This window comes from Ostrea edulis, chromosome 8 (assembly GCF_947568905.1).
Source record: "Ostrea edulis chromosome 8, xbOstEdul1.1, whole genome shotgun sequence".
NCBI lineage: Eukaryota > Metazoa > Mollusca > Bivalvia > Ostreida > Ostreidae > Ostrea > Ostrea edulis.
This window is the reverse complement of record NC_079171.1, coordinates 45,812,568-45,839,959: the sequence shown is the minus strand read 5'-3', so window position 1 is coordinate 45,839,959 and position 27,392 is coordinate 45,812,568. Positions and strand designations below refer to the sequence as shown.

Genomic DNA, 27,392 nt, shown 5'->3' with positions numbered 1-27,392 from the left:
TCTATAGGTAAATGAAAATAACGGCAAATTTAATTTGAATAAAAACTCACGCGTCTGACATTCATTCCCGTGCACACCCTCATCACATCCCCGTGGACACGTGCCGTTGGTATGGTGACATGTCTCCCCATCACTACAGTTACCACACGACAGAGAACATTCCGGTCCATACTTCTGTTCGTTACATACTATACGAGATAAAATACAAAAAATGGGGCGATTTGTGAATGATATAAATTCCAACAACCCGATATGAATAGAATTGATCTAGATAAACATAAAGGATTTGCATAAAACATTTACAAAAACGAAAGATTGTTGGCCTAAATGGTCATTTGAGTTCCTGAAAATAAGAAGCTAAATGAATGCTGAAAGAACCGGGTCTTCCATTTAGTTACAGATGTATCGCTCCGACCAAAACTGATTTTATGTGCGAGCTAACAAAATATGAGACGACCGGCTTGTGCTTTTCTTACGACATGCGACCTTCGATCCCAGAAACTTAATTTCGTGAGCCAACTCAAGTGATTATTATGCATTTTGATTAATGTTGATATTGATAAATCTTTAAAAATCATGTACCATTTTCTGACTTGAATCTGAACATGTCTAATCAGTTTTACCTTTTGTAATTTTGACAATGACTTTATTAGATGAAATTTCTGTGCATTTTGCCGTATATAGTTACCCTACATAATTTTTAGTCTTTATTCATTATGTTTCGTTTTGAAATCTTAACAAAACTTATTTGATCATATTTCTTAAGATATTTATTATTGCTTTATAATGTTTATCATATATTTGTGTGTCTATAAAATGTTGAAACCTCACTATCGACTTAGAGAGATAAATAAAGAGAGAGAGAGAGAGAGAGAGAGAGAGAGAGAGAGAGAATCTAAAAATACACATACTCTGCAAATATATAACCCATCTGGATCAATCCATCCAAAAAGAATATGGCCTGAATGTAACGTATTAAGCTATGAATTTATAAGTTGTCATTCTAAATCGTGATGGAATGCTTCGATAAACAGTGCTCGTTATATTTACATTATTGCAATGCTGATATTAAAGCTTCATTTTAAAAACCTTGCGACAACATAAATGTATATACATACGTACTGTCGTCACACCGTGTCCCCTGCCATCCCGGTTTACAGCCTCCATCACACTCCCCTGTAAATCTGTTACATCGATTGGTCACATTACAGTTGTCACTGCATATCTCCCTACAGTTTTTACCATAGTACCCTGGCTGACATTCTGTCAAAATATTGTTGATTATGTAAAACGTAACACATTGCACACCCATACCAGTCAGTGGGCATAATATTTATATTTACAATTATATGATGAGTCATACGATATTTTTTTTAACAGGAAGGCAAGTTACGGATATGGTCTGTTCAATAGCCTTTTGATATATATTCAAACGACAAACATTGTGTAAACACGGATTTGAAAAATAATATGACGTTGGTAGATTGTATATTGTGTAATGTGCCACTCGAGAAATGTTTACTTATATGGAGACGTCACCATTGCCGGTGAAGTGCTTTGAAATCCAAGACTACGACATTTGAGCAGGGTGATTCGTGTGATCTATATGATGGCACACCTGTTGCGAATGACTGCCCCATTTACTCGCCTCTTACGACAGGCAAGGGGTTCTGAGGACCTATTCAAACCAAGATCCACAAGGGAGAAGATGATATTAGCTACGGATTAAGTAATGCATTTATATGAATATTAAGGTACTTTTAATAGCTTACATACGCGTGATTAGTTTCACTCTTGTGAAACTTATGTGTTAAAATGTATCAATCAACTCTATAATTTAATTTTGACGGCCATTGCGTCAGTTTTCCCGAATCCCATTCGGCCACATGCACGGGTCACACGATGATATCGCGGTGTTTATCTGTATCAAACACATTTATAAGGGTGATCTCCGATTGGTCGATATATGGACATAAACATTCATAAAGTGAAACATTCTTGAGTGGGACGTAAAATGATATACAACCAACCATAAATTTCCAAGATGCTTTACGTAGTGTGAACGGAGACAGCATACTTAGTTTGCGATCAACGATGAAAATATACCTGTGTGAGGTGCTGTAATATATTGTTTAATTGTCCATAAAAATCTTCAATTAACATTGTTTCTAGAAACTATGACTATACTTCGATATCGGGTAGTCTAAAGTTAAATGAATGATTGATTGATTGTTTTTACGTCTTGTCGAGCATATTTCACTCATATTGAGATGCCACCAGCTGTAAATGAAGTACAACAGCCTTAGGCCTATTTTTATGTATGCTTAGTGCTCAGGGCAGTAGCAATGAGGATTCTTAATCGTGCAAACTCCTGCCGCGACAAGGGACCTCAATTTTTAAGGTCTTGAGCTAAAGACCCGTGATTGTCAGTTCTGAATGCCGTATGTTTGGCGAAGAGTAATCACTACCTACTTTATCGTCTTTGGTTCGCACAAGCACACGCGGGGCTCGAACTCACGACCTCCCGGTTCCGAAGAAAACGTTCTACCACTGAGCTACCGTGGTCCGTATTGGTGCACCAATAATGTTTCTCAAAACTTTATAACCTCGACACCGGGTAATTTATATGAACAAAGCGACACATTTAGTTTAAATGATAACTCACCTGTCTGACATTCGTCCCCGTTCACGCCCTCATCACATCCTCGTGGACATGTGCCGTTGACATGGTGACATATCTCCCCATCACTACAGTTACCACACGACAGAGAACATTCCGGCCCATACTTCTGTTCGTTACATACTATACGAGATAAAATATAAAAATGGGGCGGTTTGTGAATGAGCCTCCATCTCGGTATTATATATATGCATATTGAGGTTTTATGTTTTGATGATATCTATTGTCACTCATGTATTATTCGTCTGCTTCATACATGGATACTAGTAGATATATATTAGCGGCAAACTAACAACTCAATTTATGTTGAAATATGCCATTATCACCTGCATATGATATTGATGTCTCTCGTTTGATTTAATTTACGAGAGCATGTTCTAGTATACTAAATGTTTAAATCGATGTTGACTACTGACAAATCAGTTCATATTACTGAGGTTTATTTCGTTACTCTCGTTTAAAGTCAACCTTTCGCAAATTTCGTAGTACAGGTAATAGTCTGTCAGTGTTCATATAACATACATTACATCAGGATATGGGGCTCACGGCGGGTGTGACCGGTCAACAGGGGATGCTTACTCCTCCTAGGCACCTGATCCCACCTCTGGTGTGTCCAGGGGTCCGTGTTTGCCCAACTATCTATTTTGTATTGCTTGTAGGAGTTATGAGATTGATCACTGTTCGTTATCTTCACATTGCATCAGGTCATTTATCAAAATAAGCACTTCCTTTAAGTTGTCCCATCGCACAACTAGTTTGTGAAGGGGATACAGCATTCGGAAATATGTATATGTATGTGCGTGTTCGTTTGTGTGAAAGCTTTTGGGCAAGATTGAAAGGGAACCATAAAGCTGATAATGATCACAATTTGCATACTTTGGCAATGAACCGTATTCAAGGGCATTGATGGAATGTTTTATTCATAACAAGACTGAATTTATGTGCAAGTTAACAATACATAATGACTTGTGCTTACCGTATGACATGCGACTTTTGATCCAACGAACGTAACTTGTTGAGCTAAATTTGTGCATGTGTATTTTCGCATTTTATTTAATGTTATTGTGAATAAATCTTTAGACTTTGTGTATCATTTCCGACTTAAAATTGAACATGCCTAAACATATCACAAATGGACATTAAACACGTTAACTCCGTAATTCTGACAATGTCTTTATTATAAAGGTTGCATGTAACTTGTCGTATCACTAAATGTTAACGTAAATACATTTTGAGCCTTTGTTTATTATTTTACGTTTTGAAATCTAAACAAAAATCATTTGACAACATTTCTTAAAACAATGATTTTATTTTTAGAACACCGCGATATACACAGACCATTTACCTTTTAATATAAACAAAAGTTTATATCTATTTCTGTGATTTTATGTGTCACTCTATGTTACAAAAACTTATTATCTTCTGAGAAAGAGAGTATATACTATACAACGAATATATACTTTGAAAATACATAACACATCTACTATTCTGTCCTGATTTTCCCAAAAGACTTCTATCTTCATTGTACTTTTATGCTTCAATATGAATTCAAATATATATTTTTTCATATCACGAGGGGATGCTCTTTATATTTGTATCATTAGAACGCAAAATTGTACAAATCCCGCAGCAACATCATTATATATATATATATATATATATATATATATATAATGATGTTGCTGCGGGATTTGTACAATTTTGCGTTCTAATGATACAAATATATATATATATATATATATATATATATATATATATTAGAATTGAACAAAATGGTCATGGTACCTATAGACAATAAACAGAAAAAAATATATATCCATGACTAAGTACATATGATCCACATTTAATTAATTACACGTCTCGCTCTCGCCGTGTAGCTCGATCTTCAGAGTGTAACAAATTTTACAAAAACAGTACAATGTACTTGTTATGACATTGTAGTTAAGACGTCGTTATCGTGACATCACAAAGACAGCATATTAAATTGGCGCAAGTTAAAGTCAGTAAGGCGCCAAGATAAAGCAATGACTTGAAATATAACATCCAAGTTATAATAATGGCAAATAAAACTTTAAATTACTCGCCCTTCATTACAGGTGGTGCACGATCCGTTAACGTCGAAGGCGTTTGTAACCTCAATTTTAAGACAGCGTTGAAAGGACAGGTTTAGATTTGAAAGCTGTTGAATATTTAGTAACGAAGGCGGTTTACGGTTAGTAGTACCTCACTGCCAACTTAAAAAACGCAATGCAAGACTCTCTGGGCGGAAAGGAAAGCACGTTGAGAGTTTCAGCTGCAACCGAATTTTCTCTGTCACATCGATTAAATAAAAACATCTAATACACATTGAACGTGTTTCACTATCAACTACTTCGTGATTAAGTTTACATGCTTAAACAGTAGTTTATGTTGAATATATAATATACAATACATCATAATTCTTTATAAGTTGTTGAATTGCATATGTTTAAAACAATAAGATGCGGACCCCCCCCCCCCCCCTCTCTCTCTCTCTCGATGATTAAGACTATCAATTATTAAATATATCCATATATCTCTGAATTTCTATTATTAAGCTGTTAAAATGTGTAGTAATAGTGAATGTATATATGTATAACTTCTCTTTATAAGATAAAATTCACGATAGAGAAGGTACATGTATATACAGTGGAGCCTCGTTAATCCGGACACTTTGGTTCCCAGCAAAATCGTCCGCATAAATGAAGCGTCCGGATAATTGAATCGCATATTTTCTAGCTTTGCATAAGTAGCCAATATGTGCCTACTTTATTGATGCATAGTGAATTAAACACATTCTATCATTGGATTTAACCATTTGCATTAGTAAATAAATTATAATAATGTTATCATTTACATGTCTTTCAAAGCACTAAAATTTAATGTACGTGTTCAGTGTATTTGCCTGTGCTTACATTGTACATACATATGATCCCTAAAAAAATATACAAAACTGTGTACCGCATGCACTAAAACAAACAATGAAGCACTTTATATAACTATAAGTAATTAAATCATTAGTAACTAACATAATCATTTACACCTCAAACATTTCATCACACTTTTACTTCTTAAAGAGGCCGGCAATTTTCATCTCCCACGATTCACGGGTTCGGCGGTCTGTTAAAACAATCTTCATCGTCCAAAGTTGATATAAGAATTTCGTGATTATCATGTCAGTTGACAACATTCTTTAACCAAAATTCAATCTGCCAGACTTTATATTTCTTATTCTATAATTATCCAAGACAATATCAGGAGAACAAAATCATTTAAGCTCGTGATATCAAGACCTACTACTGCTTTGATCTAGTCATGCGCACCTATTATTTTCATGATGCGATAATAACGGAACAAAACTCGGGTGAAATTAACAAATACAGGTACATACAGAATTTAATTGTCATTTTCCTTAAAATGCTAATTTTTCACTTCTACGCAGAGTTTAAAATTTCGAAAGCAATAAAGCTCTACAACATCGTAACAAGAATCAATCGTACACAGGTACATTCTACATGCGCGACATTCTAAACGTTAAAAACTTATACTATATATACATGTGCATGAAAATACATGTATATTTCAAGCCAATCAACAGAATAAAATCCAGAATCTAGAAGTATAATCTACACTCTTTAGATTTGAATAAGCCGATATCAATTTACGAATCAGTACAACTGATACGTGTAGCAGTTTAAAGAAATTATCATTACGGCATGCTGTTTAATTTATTAATACTATAAGGGTATTGATCAAGACTATAAAATAATATGCTACAAATTTATTTACACAATTCAACACTACACGCAATAAAGATCTTATGTGCAAAAATTGGCAATACAATGTCTCGATCGGCACGTGCTATCTAACGGACTTATCATCACACACCACCTAATTGGAGGGAGGTGTTGACAGGGTACGTGTAATCGATTCAATTAGACAGTTTGGCTTGTTTTCTTTATAATTTACACCTTGCTAAAATTGTCCGACACAGACCTTCCCTAAACAAAATTACCGTCCGGATTAACGGTACAATTTTCAATGCATTATAACGTTTTGTAGTAAAAAGTGACCGTCCGGATCCGGAACGCGAATTTTCGGATTAATGATACAAAATAATGGATAAAAATTCCGTTCCCTAGAAAAATCGTCCGGAAGGTGAAGCGTCCGGATTAATGGCGTACGGATTACCGAGGCTCCACTGTAGAGTACATATAGCATAACCCTGAACTTCACATTTAACAGTTTATTTGCGTGTTTTAACTTGTATCACTTACGTGATGACGTCACGGTTGGTAAACAGTCCTTGCGATTAACCTTTTTATTAGTCCATAGGGCAAGCGAAAAATTGGCAGGTCAAATAAATTTTACTACCCCATATGCTAGCTGTATAATAATGATTAATTGAATATTACAATTGGATTGCAAGTTTAAGACGGAAGTTCAAGCTTTCTTTCAACTTCTACATTCACGTCTCCATCCATATACATATACTATGATTGATATACTTTGAGTTGGTTGTACTCTGCGTTAAAAGCATGCCTGTATCCTGTGTAGCAATGGTTGTATCCAAATGACGTTTGTCCATGCTGTTGCAGGAAACTGATGTAGGCCTACATAATTTGGCCCGTGTTTACTTTAATGTATAAGGATTTATCATGATTATATGTACCATGACAGTTCATGATATAATACTAAAATACATGTAGTATACTTTTCAATTTGAAGGTCAGTTTGAATGTTCATACTTCAGATTGGAATCGAAGTTACAAGTGAATATTGAATAATGTAATGTAATGATTTTTAAAATAAAAACCACAATGAACAATAGGCCTATATATGGCTTTTATTATAAACACAACATTGTATATATGACAGTGAAATTTGTATTTACTTCACTTGGATACATGTATAGCTTTATGAATTTACATTTAATTTTGATAAAAGTAGATATGATTCAAATTTTATTTCTAAAAAAATCAGAAATATCTTAATCTCTTGAGATGCATTAAATTTCTTCTCGTTTGCGTCAACAGTTAAAATAGGCTAGGCCTGGTATTCATTTCTTTGATGTATTGGACTGTACTTCCGTGGGTCAGTTGATCAACATAACATAACAAAATAACCATGATCATGCAAACTTTGATAAGTTATGAAAGTTTGACAATTTCATCGCATATTTTGATAAATTTTATACGTATTGAAGAATCCAGACTCATTTTCCCTGAAGTTCAAACAATATTTTACAACACTTTTTGAATTATAATAAAATTAACAATGAAAGTAAAGTGTAATTCATTTACAATCCAGTCATCAAAAACGAAGACAAGACCTAGGAATATTCACTGCCTTACAGTTACAGTCTGATTATAACCACCCCTTAATTACAGTCGCGTCGTCGTACCGAGTGACGGGGGGGGGGGGGGGGGGAGGGGGGGGGGGCTGCTGTTAGCAATCGCGTTCATTCATATTTTGACGACCTTGGTTAGCTCTAAAATTAATTTTCAAATGACATCTTATATATATTTTTGTACCATACTTCGTTTATATATTGATTACTCAAATTTCCCCTGTTCGATTATAGATCTAATCTTATAAAGGGGGGGGGGGGTTGAGAGTCATATACTTATAAGATCATTGATGACTGTATCACTAAGGATAGATACAATTTCAGCATAAAATATTAATGCAGAATATTACGATCTACAGAGCAAATGTTTAACCCACCGTAAACAAAGTTGTCATCTGATATCTGTGAAGTCGGACTTAACTGAAGACTGGTGTTTCTAGCGCACGGCGCTGAGTGGAACTTAAAACGATCGTTGTCGCTGTCACATTTGATGACAATGAACCAATTGTTTTTTTAAAAAGCTTCAGTTCTCGGGAATTCTACCCCCGCTCCCTGTTTACATAACAAAAACCTTACACTCTCTCATAAATCTTATGTACACCGGAAGTCAACAAGGACGTAAACGAGTCTTGTGCCACCTATGTATGAAATAGGGGAAAGAACTGACAAAGATTCGCAATTAATTTAGTCAATTTAGGTTTGAATAACTTTACAAAATAGTCCTCTTTTGCTCTCCGTCAGTGTTCATTATTTTCCAAAACTTTATAAAACGGAAATGTTAAAAAGTTTCCATTGGCGCATCAATGGAAATGTTCACTGCAGTGTGTATTCCTGACGGACTGACCCCGTATTTGTTGTTTGTGGACGCTCACACGGTCGGATACTTTGGTTTAGGTCTGTCCTATATCGTTTTCTCCGCAGGAAGTACAAATCATGCAATATATTAAATTTCTGGATTTGCACGACATATTAGTATGCATAGTAAACGTTTTGTCACATTTTAAAGTAAATGAATCTCCTGTTTTTAAATATTTATAATTATTATAACTGCTATATTTCAAGTCATTGCTTTATTTTTAGCGCTTTATTGACTTTAACTTGCGCCAATTTAGTATGCTGTTTTTGTGACGACACGATAACGATGTCTTAACTACAATGTCATAACAAGTACATTGTACTGTTTTTGTAAAATTTGTTACTCTCTGAAGAGCAGAGCCAAACTACACGGCGAAGGTGCTAAGTGTAATTAATATATTTATATACATACGTACTGTCGTCACACCGTGTCCCCTGCCATCCCGGTTTACAACCTCCATCACAATCCCCTGTAAATCGGTTACATCGATTGGTCACATTACAGTTGTCACTGCATAACGCCTCACAGTCTTTTCCATAATACCCTGGTTGACATTCTGTCGAAATATATTTGTCGATGGATAACATGTGTCATATTGCACACTCTGGTGTAGTCGACGGATATGCAGCAAAGATTGTCGAAATGGGTCATGCGAAATTATAAGTGGTAACGTTTTCAAATGGGATGTTTCTTTGCGGATAGGACAACTACACACATGTCCTGTTTAATAGTATTTTTGTATATATTTGAACCAGAAAAAGATATCTTGACAGGGATTTGGAAAATAATATTAGACATGAGTTAGGTAATGGATTGAAATGAATACTAATCCGCCTTCGAGAGCAGACTGACGCGTGAGTAGTTTCACTCTTGTTGAGATAATGTGAATTATGAAAATAATAACTCTCCATTTTAAAACTTACATTTTATTAATAAAACACTCACGTGTCTGACATTTCTCTCCCTCCACTCCCTCGTTACATCCATTTAGACACGTGCCGTTGACATGGTGACAGGTCTCTCCATCACTACAGTTACCACATGAGGAAGAGCACTCCAGCCCGTATGTCTGTACACCACACACTGTAATGGTGTCCCAAAAGTTGTACTCTTATTATAATAAAGAACCTAATGTATACACTCCAGTCCGTGTGTTTGTTCGTCACATTCTATAGAAGAGATGGTCTTATGTTTTGTGAATGTAAGAAAAAACGAGTAAGCTAACATCACCGCCGGTTTATAATGATACATTTTTAAAAGTATTTTGTATCCATATTTAATGAAACAATGTACATAATTTTAATAAATTTGGGCTACGAAAATAATATAATGTTCAATCTTATTTTTCTATATGCTGTCTTAGTCACACGTAATTTATAATCAACTTATAACATCTTAGGACTTGTGCCAAAAATTCATCTGTTATCCCTAATTGACAATATTAATGTATTTTACAATCTATATGATTATGATTTGTAATTTATCTGATGTTTTGCCTAAATAAACATAATAATTATAATAATCACCGCCGTTAGAAAACAAATTATCTCTGCTGCTAAATGCAAATGATATGCGACCACTAAATATGTAAGTTAGTGCACCACAACACAATGAAGTTCAGCGATAAACAATGTACACACCCAGACTACAGCGGAGACCTTGATAACCCGGTCTACACCCCAGACAGTGGCCCGTCTTGACGTCACACCGTTTCTCTTGACATCCGTCGGGACACAGTTGGTCACAGTTCACTCCATAAAATGTTGGGTCAGGGCATCCTGTATCAATGAAAGAGAAATATTCAAGACTTCATTGGCCCAATTGTGAAAGTGACCACTGTTCGATATCTTTGCCTTTCATTGTGCCCTAATAAAATAATTCAAATAGTGATCATAATCAAATAAGTCAATGAAAACAAGTCAGGTAACTATTCTAAACCTACCTTCAACTTGCAACTCACAAAGTTCATTGAATGCGTATTCTGAGTAATAAGTAGGATGCGTAACACCCGGTATCCTCCGTTCGTTGTAGTATATGACATATCGTCCATGAACAGAACAACTTATTGTCTGGTTCTCTACTGGAGTACCGTTCACATTCTGTATCTCATGGAAACAAAGATGACCGTCATCCTTTGACGTGGTGTTGGACACGTAAAGGAAGAACCCAGCAAATCGATCATAATACGCACCGGGGCCTGCAGATAAAATTGACCGTAAATAAGTGATATGTATATTTACACGCGGAGAGGACACAACCAGCAAATTGATTTGTGTAGGGATCTAAAATCACTTTGTGTGATTTAATATAACACGAAGATGCCACATTTTCCTCAATATATAACACAACTTCAAAGCTGTACATTACATAATTGCTAGATGAACAAGTTTGAAACAAGAAAGAAATACATATCTCTTGAATGCACAAACATTTGATAATGTTGATGATAATGCTAACTACAATCGAACAAAACGTTGCAAGTTTTGGATGAAATATTGGATAGAACCTTACATTTGTAAGTGGAATCATGTTAAATTTTCTTTAGCAGTCTGATAGTGACTTCGTGTTATCACGAAGTGAGTAATCGCCTGATGGAACGGAACAAATATCCGTGCAGCAATGTTAACATTAAACAAACTATATAAAGTTAGTAAAAGTGAAACTCCACAAATGTGTCTGTTATTTTGTTGCCCAAATCGATAATAATTTGACGATTTTAGGAATATTCAATATACTAAAGAAGACCCCCTTTGATCACCCAATCGTATCAGTAACGATACCCGATATAATTCTTGTTATAATTCACTACGACGCAAATGACAGGTCCCATCTCACTGAAATATCAGGGAATTAGGAAGGTAAAGTCTAATCAGATAAGCTGGAAGGGTGTCATAAGAAGAGGTTCCCAAACCTTATTGGTCAAATGAGTATTAGTTAAAAGTATCGATCATTAGCTCAGGGCTATGGAATGAAGGGAAAACAAATTCTGTACTACATATCTAGGCTACATTCTAATATTCCAGTATAGTACAAGACTGGAATGTCCCTGAATGTGCCTACAGTGATGAAAGACTTTACATAATATATGTAACATTAACACGATATGATTGATTTGAGTCAAAACCCTAAAGTGGAGAAAGTCACAATTTTGGTACATCCTTTTCTTCTTCTCTTGGATCTGAATTTAGTTAGTATATACCTTATCAGTAAACTTCAAGAAGTCTTTCAAATGATAAAGACAATAATCCTTATGATAATTAAGTCCTCAGGAACTAAACTCCTTATCACCTGATATCATGGGTTTTGCGGTAAAGACTATCTTCTTCTAATTATACATTTAGTTTGAATTTAGCATCGGTAGGATTAAGAAAATATATTATTTAAAAGTTTTACACCATATATACCGTGTTTGGTCACGTCCTGGGTCAGAACCTCTACCCAAGAGATCATGAAATTTACAATTTTTGGTAGATGCCTCCCTGCTCTAAATCGTTATGACGCTGCGCACGCTATTTGGTGTCAATTTTGGTAACGTCAAAATGACTTTAAAACACAACGTCAGAAAACATTGATATAATATATATTACGCTAGAGTAAGGTTTGATGAAAGAAAAATAGACAATTGATATTCCAGGGGTTTTACAGTTTTACAGCATAAAACGAATTAGACATTTCTCCTGAGGCATTATATCTAGGTAATGGCTACAATAAACTTGCGACTTAATCGGAATTAGTCTAAATTTACTCCGTGATCTTCATTAACTTTTCTGTTTTAAACCACCAGGAATATATTATCAGTATTCTAAAAGTAAGTGTATAATGCCAGAACTCTTCAAAATGTTTTCGCTCATCTTCTGATTTTCGGTAATTTGTCATACAATTATTGTAAACTAATCTGAAATGATGACAATAAAAAGGAATAGTTATATTATGTAATGTGGTACATATGTATGCGCGATTAACAACTAGCACGTCACCCGCCTTTACACCGAAATATTAATTTCATATACTATTAATCCGTTAATATAGGAAAATAAAATATTAAGTATAGCCATTATTTTTTCTCCTTTCTTATTCTTTACCTATTCGTATCCGATTAGTAGCTGTCAATATCCATGTGATTGTGCCTCTTGTAATATATACATGTAAATATAACATTTCATAACATATCAAAATGTACCTCTATACATAATCAATGCATTCTAACATTTTCTGAATTCATCTAAATACGAAATATTTTCAAATTCAATCTTAAATATCACTGTGTTGTATAATTGTATCACAACAATAGTAAGTTGTTTAGTTATAAAACCGATACTCCATTTGATATACCTGTATATAAAAGTAAGTACTAGCACATATTTCCCGTCTGTGACAATACAAATTGACATTTTTGTTGGAATTTTGTAATCATCAAATTGCATATATTTTGAATTAAAGAAAACACGTTTTCAAGAGATGCACATTAATTAAAATTTATAAAATTTCTTAAATTTTGTTAATTGAATACGGATGATTGATTTGAAATAGTCATTCAATTTCAATTAACATAATACGATTACGGCAAGGTGCTGCATTCAATGCTGACCCTGTAGATTGTCCCCAAAACACACCAATCTTAAAGGAACCACCTCAATTGTTTTGTCGCGATGACATTTCGATTTGCACATTCCGTAAATGATTTGTATGAGGTGTATATTACTTAAAATATATTCTTAAATGACTTTCATTCAATGAATATCTCAACTTTCTGTAAGATTCTGAAAGTCAAATTTTCATTGTAATCGATACATGTACCACTGTATCTTTGACTATTAACTAGATCCCATGTTGAATTTCTCTTCCAAAAAATATTTACAAATTATAAAAACATATTTCTAAAATCTTTTTAATTGATCACAGACCGTTAACGTTATAACCAAAGACAGATATTTTCAAGTTGTGACTTTACACGTCGTGACACATAATCTAATTAACGTAACCGCAAGGAATAATCCATATATGAAACAAATATTAATATTTTCTTAAATATAGTTATTTTCATATCAAATCACTTTCATCCAGATATTAATTCAAATTTTAGATGAATATTTTAGAATCCTTTGAAATATCCAAATATACCTACAAAATGTTACAAGTTATTTACGGGCTATTTACGGAAAATGAAATCCGTGGACAATCGTGAAATTTTTCTAGACATGCAAACAATTACCCCTAATTTCACGGATCCTTACGAGTGTGTGTGGGCTGTGACGAGTTAGTAACGAATGATTGCGATTGGCTACGAGTCGAAGGTCCGTAAGGACTCGTAAGAAAAATTCGTGACTATGGAGGTGGTATTTGCTTTATGGTACCTTCACATTCACGGATTTTTCTTACGGATCCTTACGTATTCCACAAATTCGTAAAAGTACACGGAATATTACGTTTTAGAAACGGATACCGACCAGTGATTTACGAATGCTTGCGATTGACTACGAGTCGGAGATCCGTAAGGACTTGTACGAAAAACCCGCATGTGTGAAGGTGGTATTTATGGTAAAGTTTAAGTATATACTCGTAAAGTAATCGTGTATATACGTAAAGCGCTCGTAATGACTCTGAATAATCCGTAAAGCGATTGTAACCCGACGTGAATGAAATCGTAAATATTACTTAGACATTCGTAATAATCCGTAAACAACTCGTAAACTATCCGTAACATATCATAAACTAACAACAAATATTCGTTAAAAAAAACTTTTTTACGAGTGTTTTACGGTTTCTTACGAGCTGTTTACGTGTTCTTGCGACCAGATTACGATACTTACGGATTGTTACAAGTTATTTACGGGTTATTTACTGAAAATGAAATCCGTGAACAATCGTGATTTTTTTTTTTTTTGACATGTCAAAAACTTTGCCCCTACTTTCATGGATCCTTACGAGTGTGTGCGGGTTGTGACGAGTTATTAAAGGATACCGACGAGTGATTTACGTACGAATGCTTGCGATTGACTACAAGTCGGAGATCCGTAAGGACTCGTTAGAAAAATCCGTGAGTGTGAAGGTGGTATTATCTACACCTCCATTCTTGCATTGTGAATCAGCGTCTACAGCGAACGGATTAGATGACATCACGATTTTAATAACTTTGATGATCAACATCAGATTCTTAATTATTCTGCAAAATTATATGTTTTTGTTTTTAGTTTTAAGAAAGCTTTTAACATCTTGATAAAGTGTGTACGACAATGTCGTTACCTATCTACATACAATATTTGATATCGAATGCATAGAATATAAAATCGTCGCCAAAATGATATGTAATTTTTTTTTTTAAAAGTACTGTGTTTTTATTCATATACCACAGTATCAGTGCCATTTAAAGAATAAATTAAATAAATGGCATCGTCACACAAACAGTAACGATGGTAACTGAAGTATTTGATTTCTAAAAGGAAAATGCACTATAATATGTACGACAATGACACTTTATATGATATCCAGTTCATCAGTACATTTCAGTGCGCTTTGATCTACATACAAGAAGGTGTACAATACTTAGCCAGATATATACAATGTACCCGGTTCATTATTTAGTAGTGAAAAGTTACAAAACGGGTGACATTATCATATTATTATAGTCATGCTGTTGATCGTTATATTCACCCTTCCATTATAAAACTGATCACATGTACATTTTAGAGAGACGTCATTTAAACGTTTGAGATTCCTTCTGTAGTATTTTACAAGGGGTTAGAACATGCTTTATGTTGAACACACCCATTATTTAACAAATTAGTTTGCTATGCTGGGCTTTTCAACTTTCATTCTCAGTGAAAATGTACAAACGTGTCACAGCCTTCGTTGAACAATTTCTGGGTCAGCCCTTACATATCTAATAGTGTGTGATATTCAGTAGTGCATGTAGTTGGACATAACATTGCAGAATAATATCCCAAGAAATTCATTGTCAACCAAGTCACAGCTTCATTAGCAGTGCTGTGTTTAATTATCTTCTAAAACTAAGCTGAAATGATCGTCTAATAGTTCTAATATCCCCTATATTCTTTTATTTGATGCTTTTTGTAATATACTTATAGAATTATTTATGATTTAAGTCAGTCGACTTCAGATTAAGCACCATGTGTTATTTCGTATAAACCATGAATTTACAGTGTATTTAAAGAAACATAGTTCCAGGAATATTTAACAATAAAAATATCGAAACTGAGTATCTAAAAAATAAGAAATTTGGTATCTAAGGTTATGTAGTCTAATATTTTATATTTTTAGGGAATTCCGCTAATCCCAGACATTGATACAATTAATTATATTTCAATAAATAATCCAAAAGCGAGAGAGAAAATATCCGAAATTATAGATGACTTGCAACTTCTAGATTAATTTAGATATTTGAATCCTGATAGAAGGGTTTATACATGTACATGAAATAAAAAAAACCACCATTGGAATAGGGTCATGTAGAGTTCATTTTAATCTTGAGAATTTCTTCTAATCTGTGGAAACATACATAATCAAACCTGGTTATAGATCACATCACCCCATAGTTGTTGTAGAATTAAAATTTAACTCTTTTAAAAGCGGATGTAGATTTTGAAAATTCTATAATAGTCTTCTTTCAGAAAACGAATATGTACAGAAAGTAAAAAGAAAAACTCTTCAAAAAGTATGTAGACAGTATATTAAAAGTGACACGGATAACACAAGATATATTGATGATAGTATGCTATTGGGGGTTTTACTTATGGAATTAAATGGTTTCATTATTTCATACTCGTCCCACAAAAAAAAAAAAAATAAATAAATAAATAAATAAAAATAAAGAAAAAAAATAATAAATGTCACTTAGAACCTGAGGACAAAATAGACTTGCATCTTAAAGAAAAAGGCAACCCTAACCACATAGTTGCTTTTATGAATAAAGTATTACTTACTGATATCGTAATTTACAGTTTTTAACAACAAAAATCCTTGCTTAACAATTAAATCAATATTAATTTATCATGTATTTTAAATTACCAGCCGCTAAGAGAATGGCCATTGAAGTTTAATTTATTACGTCACACCTTCTATTCCGGTTTATTTCATCAGCAGCACTGTAAACAAGACACAGGGATGTGACTGAATTTCTCAGAAACCAAAGGTCATAAAGGGAGGAAAACACCTCACCCTACTTCGGAAAATATCATTTTCTGCCACTTTAGATCAAACCCAGAGAGTTTAATTTTTTTCAAAAATTGAGCAAATCAGAGGATTTCCTCTGAAAAGAAAGGAATGCATATCTTTGATGATCTCACAGGTGAGTTCAGGACAACAACACCCCCCCCCCCTCCGAATACGCTACACGAGTTGGTTTAATTGATTTTTTGTTGAAAATATTTCTAATGCATGCCAACGTCTTGCATATCCATAAAGTCCAAAATACATGTAATTTAAAATAAGCCCTTTTAAAAAAATATATATATATATATACCCTCATTGGTTATAAGTTCTGTTATAATAACCAGTGAAGGTATTTCTTTTTGAAGGGCTTATTCTGAATAATGTTGGACTTGATCGGTATGCAGGACGTTGTTGACATGCATTAGAAATATTTTCAAGAACAAAAAATAATTAAATCAACTCATGTAGCTTATTCAGAGAGGAAGTGGGGGGGGGGGGGGGGGTCCTGAACACATGCACCTGTGGATGATCTTAGAATCTCATCAAAACAGGAACAGACGGTGTGACGTCAAAATCATTGAATTTTGTGTTCTTAAATACAAAAGAGTTACACATCATGGCAACCTCTAAAGATAGCGGGAATTTCAATTTTTGACGTTTTCAAATCAGTACTGAAGTTTATATAGGCCATATATCAATATAATTGTATGACAAATCTTTATCATATTATTAATCCTATCATTTATCATGTAAAAATCGTTTGGGTTGCCTTTCCCTTTAATGAAGAAAAAGGGTTACGTTTAGAAAACTTGAGAAAAAATAAAATAAAATGAAAGGTCATGTTATAAAATCTATAGCTAGATGGAAATAGGAAGGAGAAAACCCACCACTTAAACCCACAATATATTTCTGCAATATGGAAACACGAAATTGTTTGAATAAAACTTAAGAATTAGAAGTTGAAGGAAATCGTATGATTTATGACCAGGCGGATATACTTAATGTATTTATTTACCAAACTCTGCATATGTACTTGTATAGATCTACGAATAAAGATTCAGAACTTTCAGATTTAGATCTTAACAAAGTAATTCAGAATTATGTTCCAAAATAGGACAAATATATTTCAGAATCTCTTGAAAGAACAGACAAAACAGATGTTTGAAGTATAAAACATGTTAACAATAAATTTAGAGCTCGTGATGGATATAATGTTGACCCCGCCCCCCCCCCCCCCCCCCCCCTATTTTTTAAGGATATATCTGAAAAACTTGTTCAATTCTATTAATGAACTTACCGTTTCTGAGCAAGTGGGGATTATTTCAGGTTAGCCTAAAGGTAAAAACCCTAGACAATTTACAAAAAAATTGGCGACTTATTACATGTACATTGTTAAATGTCTTATATAAACTTATTTTAGGTTGCCTTAGTACAAGTAACAGAATCAAGTCCACTCTAGATCATCTTCTTTCAGACACCTAGTTTGGATCTATAAGGAAACATACATCAATCGGAGAAAATACCAACTTTATGATGTAATGTATTACACATGATCATCGTTACATATAGGAACCGTCGCGATGGTCTAGAAGTTAAATATTTCGCTCCGCATGCAGAATGCGGGGTTCGAATCCCGGCCGCGAACGACTTTGTCGTTAAAACCGATAGTGCTAGTTCCATTGTCAAACACTCGGCATCAGGTATGAATGTCACCGGTCCTACACGATGATCTTGAAAACGGATACACACACACACACAGTAGGGTGGCACGCTAAAGAACCCTCACTGCTGAATGACCGTGAGCGTCGAACAAATGCCGAAATTTGAAGCCCATAGTGAATAGAGATGTTAATCAAGATACAATAAAAACAAGTTAATGTTGCAGGGTTTGAACGAACTCGTTTAAAGAAAGTATTTCGCAAATTGTATGGTCGTTCTAGCAATCTAGTTTGCCAATACAACCTATTATTGAGTCATATTGTAATGTTTTGTATATACATTTTTTTTTATGCTACATATACGTTTTCCCTACAGTTATTTTCCTTTACATCTACAAGAGTTATTTTGCCTGATAATGTAAATTAGTTATCTTTCTTGTGTAAAAGAGTTAATGTACCTTACTTCCTTTTACTTGTTTTGGATGTGACCCACACCACTCATCGTTCTCTCTGAGCTCTTCAGATTTTCATCCGTATGCAGGCACAGAATGCAAGTTTTTTTGTGATATTTGTGCATATTTATTGTTATATATCATGACAATGCTTATTATTTGCTACAAATAGGAATTTAGACTGTATCGTTAAAGCTCTCAGTCATTCCTAATAGTATGGAAAACCACTATTGTCATAAACTTTATATGCATAAAAGTAGGGTTATAACATTTTTTCTTTGGAGAGCCATTTGTGTTATAAATACATATTTTGGACTCATATTGGTACTTTTTGATAGTTCTTCAGACTTTATTATTATAATTACCAATTTATCATACGTTTCATTGTATTCTGGCACATTGATTTTTGACTGCGGATAATTCCGTTTACCTGATCAGGATATAGGGCTCACGGCGGGTGTGACCGGTCGACAGGGGATGCTTACTCCTCCTAGGCACCTGATCCCACCTCTGGTGTGTCCAGGGGTCCGTGTTTGCCCAACTATCTATTGTGTATTGCTTGTAGGAGTTACGAGATTGATCACTGTTCGTTATCGTCACCTTGCATCCAATAGCTACTATAATATGATTTGTGAATTAATTAGTAATTTGAACATGTTTCTTTGTTTCAGTCGTCTACCAAACTCACATGCATACTTGTACATGGTTTCAACTAGCAACACTTCGAAAGGAACATAGTCTACTGAATACCGCTGACATCTTTGTGAAGTTTTATACATGAACATTATCATGGTTATACTATCTGCGAACGAATAGGCAGAATATATATTCTGCCTGACGTATTCCATACCGATTGTTAGGCCATTCTTCGTTCGCATAATGATTTTGACTACGAATAACTCCGTTTACCTGATCAAGATATAGGGCTCACGCCGTAGCAACAACCGCGCTCGCTAGGTGGCGCGCCATGTTCTATTTTTGTTTCTACAGGAAACGTGGGATGAGGTTCCACCTTGTTTTTAACGGGCTGGTATGGATAAATCTAGAGCCTACGAATGATGCGAAGTTGATCGTTCGGATCTAAAATAGCTATATTTAGCGTATCTCACGTGATTAGGCACATTCCAGAAAATCCCTTAGAAATCGAAGCGGTTGAGCAGAGCGAATATATGTAAACATTGACTTAACGCTGAAATACGCACCAAAGAGTGACATATTGATAAATTCTATGCATAAATAAAGTATACTAAGGTCAAACATGGACGGTAATTTCCCGTGTTCATATAGTATTTGATTGATTTCAATATCCAAGGAAAGATAACACCCATTATTAACGTACACACAACGTACCGGAAGTATACAATAATACAATGTTTATATATCACATGTATTTCTGAATGATGAGTGAATATTTTCATTGGAATCTTTTTCATCACACTCACAGACCAGGTCCCCATACCTCTACCAGTGTCAATCTGGGACTGATAGTAGTGCGGTATTTAAATTGATATAGTCTAGAGGAAATTCAAAATATGGTAGTGACATTTCTTCCTCACTGAATTACGCCAATTTTTAAACAATATTAATTACAAGGCAAGGGAAATTTAAAAGGGGTCATAAGCGACATATGATACAATATATTCACCTGCAAGTTGCACTGTCACTAGTTACACTTAGTGACTTAAAGTAACTTACAGACAAATATTTACATATCTACCTTTTCATTTCATTTTTTTGATATCATGGTTTGTACTTGAAGGGTCATTGCAATAAAAGGACATTATTGGTGTTACAAAAAAATCTGATCATCCAGTTTTTAAATTTCTGAATTCTCAAAAAATAAAAAAAATGAATAAATAATAAACATTTCAACCATTCATTATCAGACAGATTCTGATACCACTCAGCCCCCAGACTGGTCAGAGAGTTCTGCTTCTGTTAGTTCTGATGCAACTCAGCCCCCAGACTGACCAGAGAGACCAGTGTTTCGGTCAATTCTGATAATGGTGCAATTCACACCCCCCCCCGACAGTAGGGGTGTTTAAGACAATATACCTCATTTTATGTAAGAAATTGGAGTAAAAGGAATTCAGATTTAGATTCAGCATACTCAAAATTGGTAATCACACCTCGTTTTTATTGTTTTGGGTAATGATGTTTCAAGAAATAAAGTTGGGTCACTTTTTGATGTGAAATGAAACATTTTCCGCTTTTGACAACCTGACGGTAGGGATGTTTAAGACACTATACCTCATTTTCTATAAGAAAGTGGAGTAAAAGGAATTCGGATTTGGATTCAACATACTCAAATTTGGTAATTACACCTGATTTTGATTGTTTTGGGGTAATTTTTAAAAATAAATAATTTAAAAATGGGGGGGGGGGGGTGGTTGCTACTCACGGCGGGTGTGGTCGGTCGACAGGGGTACTTACTCGGACGACCATCCGTCCTGTAGTAGATGTTAATGTGACTGATGCTGACTAAACTCTTCAGATCCACTCTCCATGTCGCTGTTGTTTCACCCGTGTTAGATATAGTACATTGGTTTCCTCCTGCTGAGCGGTTAGTATACAGTCCGTCCACAGCCTTTGCTGCTCCCCAGTTTACTTCTTGACCAGTAAAATTATGTTGCTGCCATGCAGGTTTCCGTAGTGCTAGATTTTCTATTGAATGATACAATGGAGAAAATGTCCACATATTATTTACATACCAGGAATTTGTTAAGTGTGGATATTTCAAAAATCCTGTTTTGAATTCTTTACAGGATTGATTAAATGATCACTTCTCGTTATCCTCATACTTTTCATTAGAACAACTACCTGTGTAGAACTCCGTCTTTTAAATAATTCAGATTTATTAATCCAGAATGTGTCAGAGTTGTAGTTTCAATAATTCGATCATGGTCACAAAATTAACAAAATTAATTAGTATCCATATAACTAATCAATTTTGAGCAAAAGATCTGTGAAAAAAATATCGTCACAGAATAGCTACCACGGCACAGCAGCGGCTCGTACCATTATTAAAATATGGCGGATCCAAAACCAAAGCATTGACTTTATAATCATCAATATATTTTATTTCCTAATCATTAAATGATTCATGTAATTGTATATTACATATTGTTTCGTTACGTACCACTCTGCTACATGTAGTACAAGTTTAGTCATTCATTGATGAAATGGTCGGTACATATTTTGTGTGTAGTATATAGGGATGACTGCATTGTATGATCTACCCGCGCATTTTCTAAACTGGAGATTTAATGCCCAAGAATTGGCATTAACATTATCGGTGTTCGATGATTCGCTTACAATAACACGCCTCTACGAATATTTTATTTTACATTTCTTTTAAGGGCTATCTCTCTCTGGCGGAAATAAAGTATGGTTATCTTCATCAAAGCTAGTCATTTTGAGAGAAATTCTGGGTAACAGCTGGGCACAGTTCAATATCAATTACTTTGACATATGTTTGTGCATTGCTGTTTCCATTGGCATTCATCAGGTTCATTTCCTGTAGATTCGCACCAAGAACATGAAACCGATCTTTACGCCACACATATAGACCTATGTGATTTTCTCCAATGTTCAGTTTCAATTCTAATTGCGGGTATTGGAGAAATAACAGTCACTGCTTCAGATATTTCACAAGCTTAATGACCTTATTTGAACACGTATATCGATAACATTCCAATATGACGCCACGGTGACCTACATTTGGTCGTGCATCCCTCAAAATGCATGAAATGACCACGTTTGCCAAACCAAAGCCTCACAATGTGCAATATATCATCACGATGAATTAAGGGTAAACGTTTTGACATCATAAGCAGTTGCCTCTTCAACAAATATGGAAAACGGAAATTTCATATCTACTGATCAATCATCCAGAGAATTACTTTCTTAAACACAACTCCGATTCCACATACAAGTACTCTGATTGATTGATTGATTGATATTTTCCGCCACACTCAACAATTTTTCAGTTATCTGGTGGCGCCCAGTTTTTATTGGTGGAAGAGAAAACCCCGATACAATGTACCTGGGAAGAGACCACGGACCTTCCGAAAGTAAACTGGGAAACTTTCTCACTTTCCGGCGCGGGCGAGATTTGAATACGTACCAACAGAGGTGAGAGGCCGTGTGATTTTGAGCACGATGCTCTAACCACTCCGCCATGGAGGCCCCATCAAGCACTCTGAAGTTGAAGTAACACTACGAAGATATTGTCAATGACGAACACCAGCATGTATTTTACTTCAAGTACTCTGAAGTTGAAGTAAAATGCATTCTGGTGTTCGTCATTGACAATATCTTCGCAGTGTTTGGTGATCAGGTCGTCCAATAGTCTGTTTGAATTCCCAATCATGCTCCTTTATTAGCTGACCTGTTTTTGTATTCTGAAAAAACCGATTTTAAAAAAAAAAAACTTCTACATGAAAAAAATGTCTTGGTGTTGCCTTGAAATCGACATTTAGATGTATTGACGACATACTATCTATTAACTTCAAACTTACTGTGGGACTACATATGTCAGAAGTAGTGTAAATTAAATGTGGATTCTAAAAAAAAAAGTACTTTTTCTCAAATCAACAACATCAAAACGCACGATTTTTCAACACTTTACACGACCATTTTTCATGATAAATTAAAGAATAGACTTTTTCACGTCAAAGACATATGCTTTGTAAACAAAAATGACCAAAGGAAATATTCATATCTAGTGATCAGTCATCCAAAAATGACTTTGTTAAACATCACTTTATTCCACGCACAAGTACTCTGAAGTTCATCATTGGCAATACCTTCGTAGTGATCAGGTCTTCAAACAGTTTATTGGAATTTGCATGGGCACGAATTGTGCTCCTTTGTTAGCTGATTTGTTTTAAGATGCCCATGAAGCAGAATTTATTCAAAAACTCTTACATGAGAAGAAGAAAAATATCTTCCAGTGGCATTCAACTCGACATTAAGATATATCGACGACGTATCATCTATTAACAATGATAATTTTCATTTATATGTCTTTTCGATATCTCCATGTGAACTCAAAATGAAAGACACCACAGAGTTGCCCCCTTCTGCTTCATACTTTGATATTTTCTTGAAAGTAGATATTAACGGCAAACTAACAATTTAACTTTTTAACAAACGTGATGATTTCAGCTTCTCCTTCGTAAACTTCCCATATTTATGTAGCAATATTCCATTATCACTTGCATATAGTGTTTATATACCTCAACTGGTTCGATATACAAAAGCTTGTTCTACGTATGGTCAATTTTGAAATTGGGGCAGGCTACTGACAAACAAGTTGATGGTCCAGGGGTTTCAACAGTCTCGTTTCAAGTCATCAATTTGCCTTGTCGACATGGGATATTCACTCCTTCTGGGCACCAGATCCCACCTCTGATGTTCCCGGGGATTTGTGTTTGTCCAACTCTATTTCGTATTGCTTACATGAATTATGAGATTGATCACTGTTTGTTATCGGCACCTTTCATTATCCACGCCCAATTTGCGTATATATACCCATTGTCTTCCAGAAGGCAGCCAATATTGCCTACTTTGGAAACACTGCGCATCTTTTCCTAGAGCTACATTAGCTGACCAAGTATAATAGAGCTAGGTCTCTCACTATGACCCGCACATGGAAACGTTAACATACAGACAGATAGACAGACGAGCTAGCACAAACCGAATTACCGCCTCTCTAAAGACGGACGAATAACAAGTATTTATTTGAATCGGCTAAATATAAAATTCAAAATGTCAAATACAATGCTACTTCGCTCATCAATAAACAATACCCATATTTTTCGTTCGATTTCATAATTCTGGAGATTTAAAAAAACAAAACCAAAATGACTAGATTCCTCAAGTACCAAAGACAAAAACCGCTCTATATATAAAATTTTCAATTTCTTCTCCACTAGTTTACACCTAAATCCTATTGAAGATCTTACCATAAGCCACAATAATTGTCAGAAGCTGTAGTAACTGAACGGCGATGAAAATCATTGCAGCACTTCCTGTTTGTGGTCGAAAATCACGTCTTTCAACTCGCATACCGATCCGTATATAAATCTGTAATGTTCTTTCTTGCGATAATAAGGGGGAAGCATTACTTAATATATTACCCACGGTATTTATAACCTTTGTGATTGTTTAAGCCCTGTTGATAATTTTGCACTCATATTGAGATGTCACCAACTGTATGTGAAGTACCATAAATATCGACATGTTTAGCCTTCAAGGTTATTTATCGTATCGACGCCTGTCGTGGTGCGGGACCGAAGTTTTTAAGGTCATATCCGAAAGAATTGTCGAGGTTGATTGAATGATTCTTGCTTAACGTCTCGTTCGAGAATTTTTCACTAATATTCACTAAGACCGGTGAATGGCTTCAAATTTAGGCCTATGCTCGGCGCTTACAGCCATTGAGCAGTGAGGGTTCTTTAGCGTGCCACACCTACTGTGGCACGGGTCATCTGTTTTCAAAGATCATCTCCGAGGACCCATGACATTTACACCTGATGCCGAGTATTTGGCCATGGAACTATCACTACCTGTTTTAACACTGTCACTACCTGTTTAACTACTGTCACTACCTGGGATTCGAACCCCGGCCTTCCGCAACCGGGGCGAATGCTCTAACTTCTCAGCCACCGCAGCGGTTAACGGAACTACCGCTATCTATGTTTATTCGTATAAGAACACCATACTATGACCTATCACAGCTGGTAAAATCCTTTTAAAAGATCCACCTGATGAAAAAAACATTTTTTTTCTGGTCATCCATGACCGGGGTTTACAACCGACCTTTATATCACATTTAGTTTTAGACTTTTCAAACCTGGCCTGAAGACCTTTAATTGCTAATACACATAAATCTAAATCTGGAATCCGACATATTTTGAAATAGTTTTCATAAAAAGATAAGATTTTCAGCATACCTTTGCATTCCATTTTGTAGTAGAGCAGCACTTTTTTTCTAAACATATGTGCTAGATAAAGAAAATAATAGCAATCAAAATTTTACCCCAGTTCAGTTCCACTGTATCAGGAAGATACTCATTCGGATATTTTATCAGCATTTAAGAAAGAAATTTATGTTTTCAAAAACTCGCCCATCACATGAGGTTAAGCCATGAATTACCCCATTTGTAATTATAATAGACATTTTCTTGATTTAATTACAAATAAAACGATACTCTTTTCAACACAATAAAATAGGCCATTTACTTTGTTCTATACTGAGATTTCATTTTTAACCATGTGGTAATAAATCAGAAATATTGGACTACTTTGCTGACAATCACAAAATCAAATTTACCAAAGTTTTATTACATCAATGTCAAGTGTACTCTAAGCAAACATCACCACTGTTACATCGCGTTGCGAGGATATCTCAGGATATTATATGTGATTTACCCCTGCATTAGATATTCTCTACTTTTGACATTTAATTACCGCAATAAATACACGTATCTGTCACCTGACGCGGACAGTGTGAATCGTCAATTATACCCGTAATATTATTTTAATCTATAGTCAGATGAAGCATCTCTTTCTCTTACGAACGAAAACTAACTCATGTAGAGTATTTTTATTCCTTAAAAAAAAGGCATTTGCATTTTCATACTTTTAAAAAGAATATATTCATATCCCGCTATAACCATAATGTAATAGTTCTGGCATTAAATATGTCCCTTTTATTGAAACCGACGGCGACTAGAAATTCATCATTGACTGTTAGTCAGTCTGGTCTATTTTATTTTCAACATGGAAAACTGAAATTTTCTGATGTGGTTTACTACTGTATGTTTACACATCATATTTACGTTTCATTATCGTCGAGTAATTTTTACGAGATATATGGCATTATGTGGTTAGTCTAATAGAGTCTATTCATTTCCCATGTCCATAACTGGTCCAGGATACCACCAGCATTCTCCAGTTTCTAATTACTATTAGCGAAGTAGATAATAAAGCTCTACCGGAAATCTCCGAGCAGCAAACGAACAAATTGGAATCATTCTTGCAGCTCTCCACCCGACCAAACGAATGCAACATACAGTGTTCCGGATTTTTCTCCAGTATGTCTCAACTTAGAAATCTTAAATTTGACGTTATGAGTAGATGCAATCATACAAATGAAGTTTCACTTTTGTAACGGTAGATCTATTCTACCAAAAAATTTGGT

General features: G+C 34.8%; 1 protein-coding gene across 1 annotated transcript in view; it reads right to left on the bottom strand.

Moving 5' to 3' along the window:
• The window catches only part of LOC125663281 (receptor-type tyrosine-protein phosphatase T-like), a 40,673-nt gene extending 15,418 nt beyond the window's left edge, over positions 1–25,255 (bottom strand). The window contains exons 1-8 of the mRNA XM_056147657.1: positions 25,153–25,255; positions 21,617–21,847; positions 10,847–11,101; positions 10,545–10,682; positions 9,850–9,987; positions 9,320–9,460; positions 2,666–2,803; positions 1,123–1,263 (exon numbers count right to left, since the gene is read on the bottom strand). Coding sequence (XP_056003632.1) covers positions 1,123–1,263; positions 2,666–2,803; positions 9,320–9,460; positions 9,850–9,987; positions 10,545–10,682; positions 10,847–11,101; positions 21,617–21,847; positions 25,153–25,255 — 1,285 coding nt within the window. The remainder of the gene's footprint in view (positions 1–1,122; positions 1,264–2,665; positions 2,804–9,319; positions 9,461–9,849; positions 9,988–10,544; positions 10,683–10,846; positions 11,102–21,616; positions 21,848–25,152) is intronic.
• Between the last annotated feature and the right edge of the window lie 2,137 nt (positions 25,256–27,392).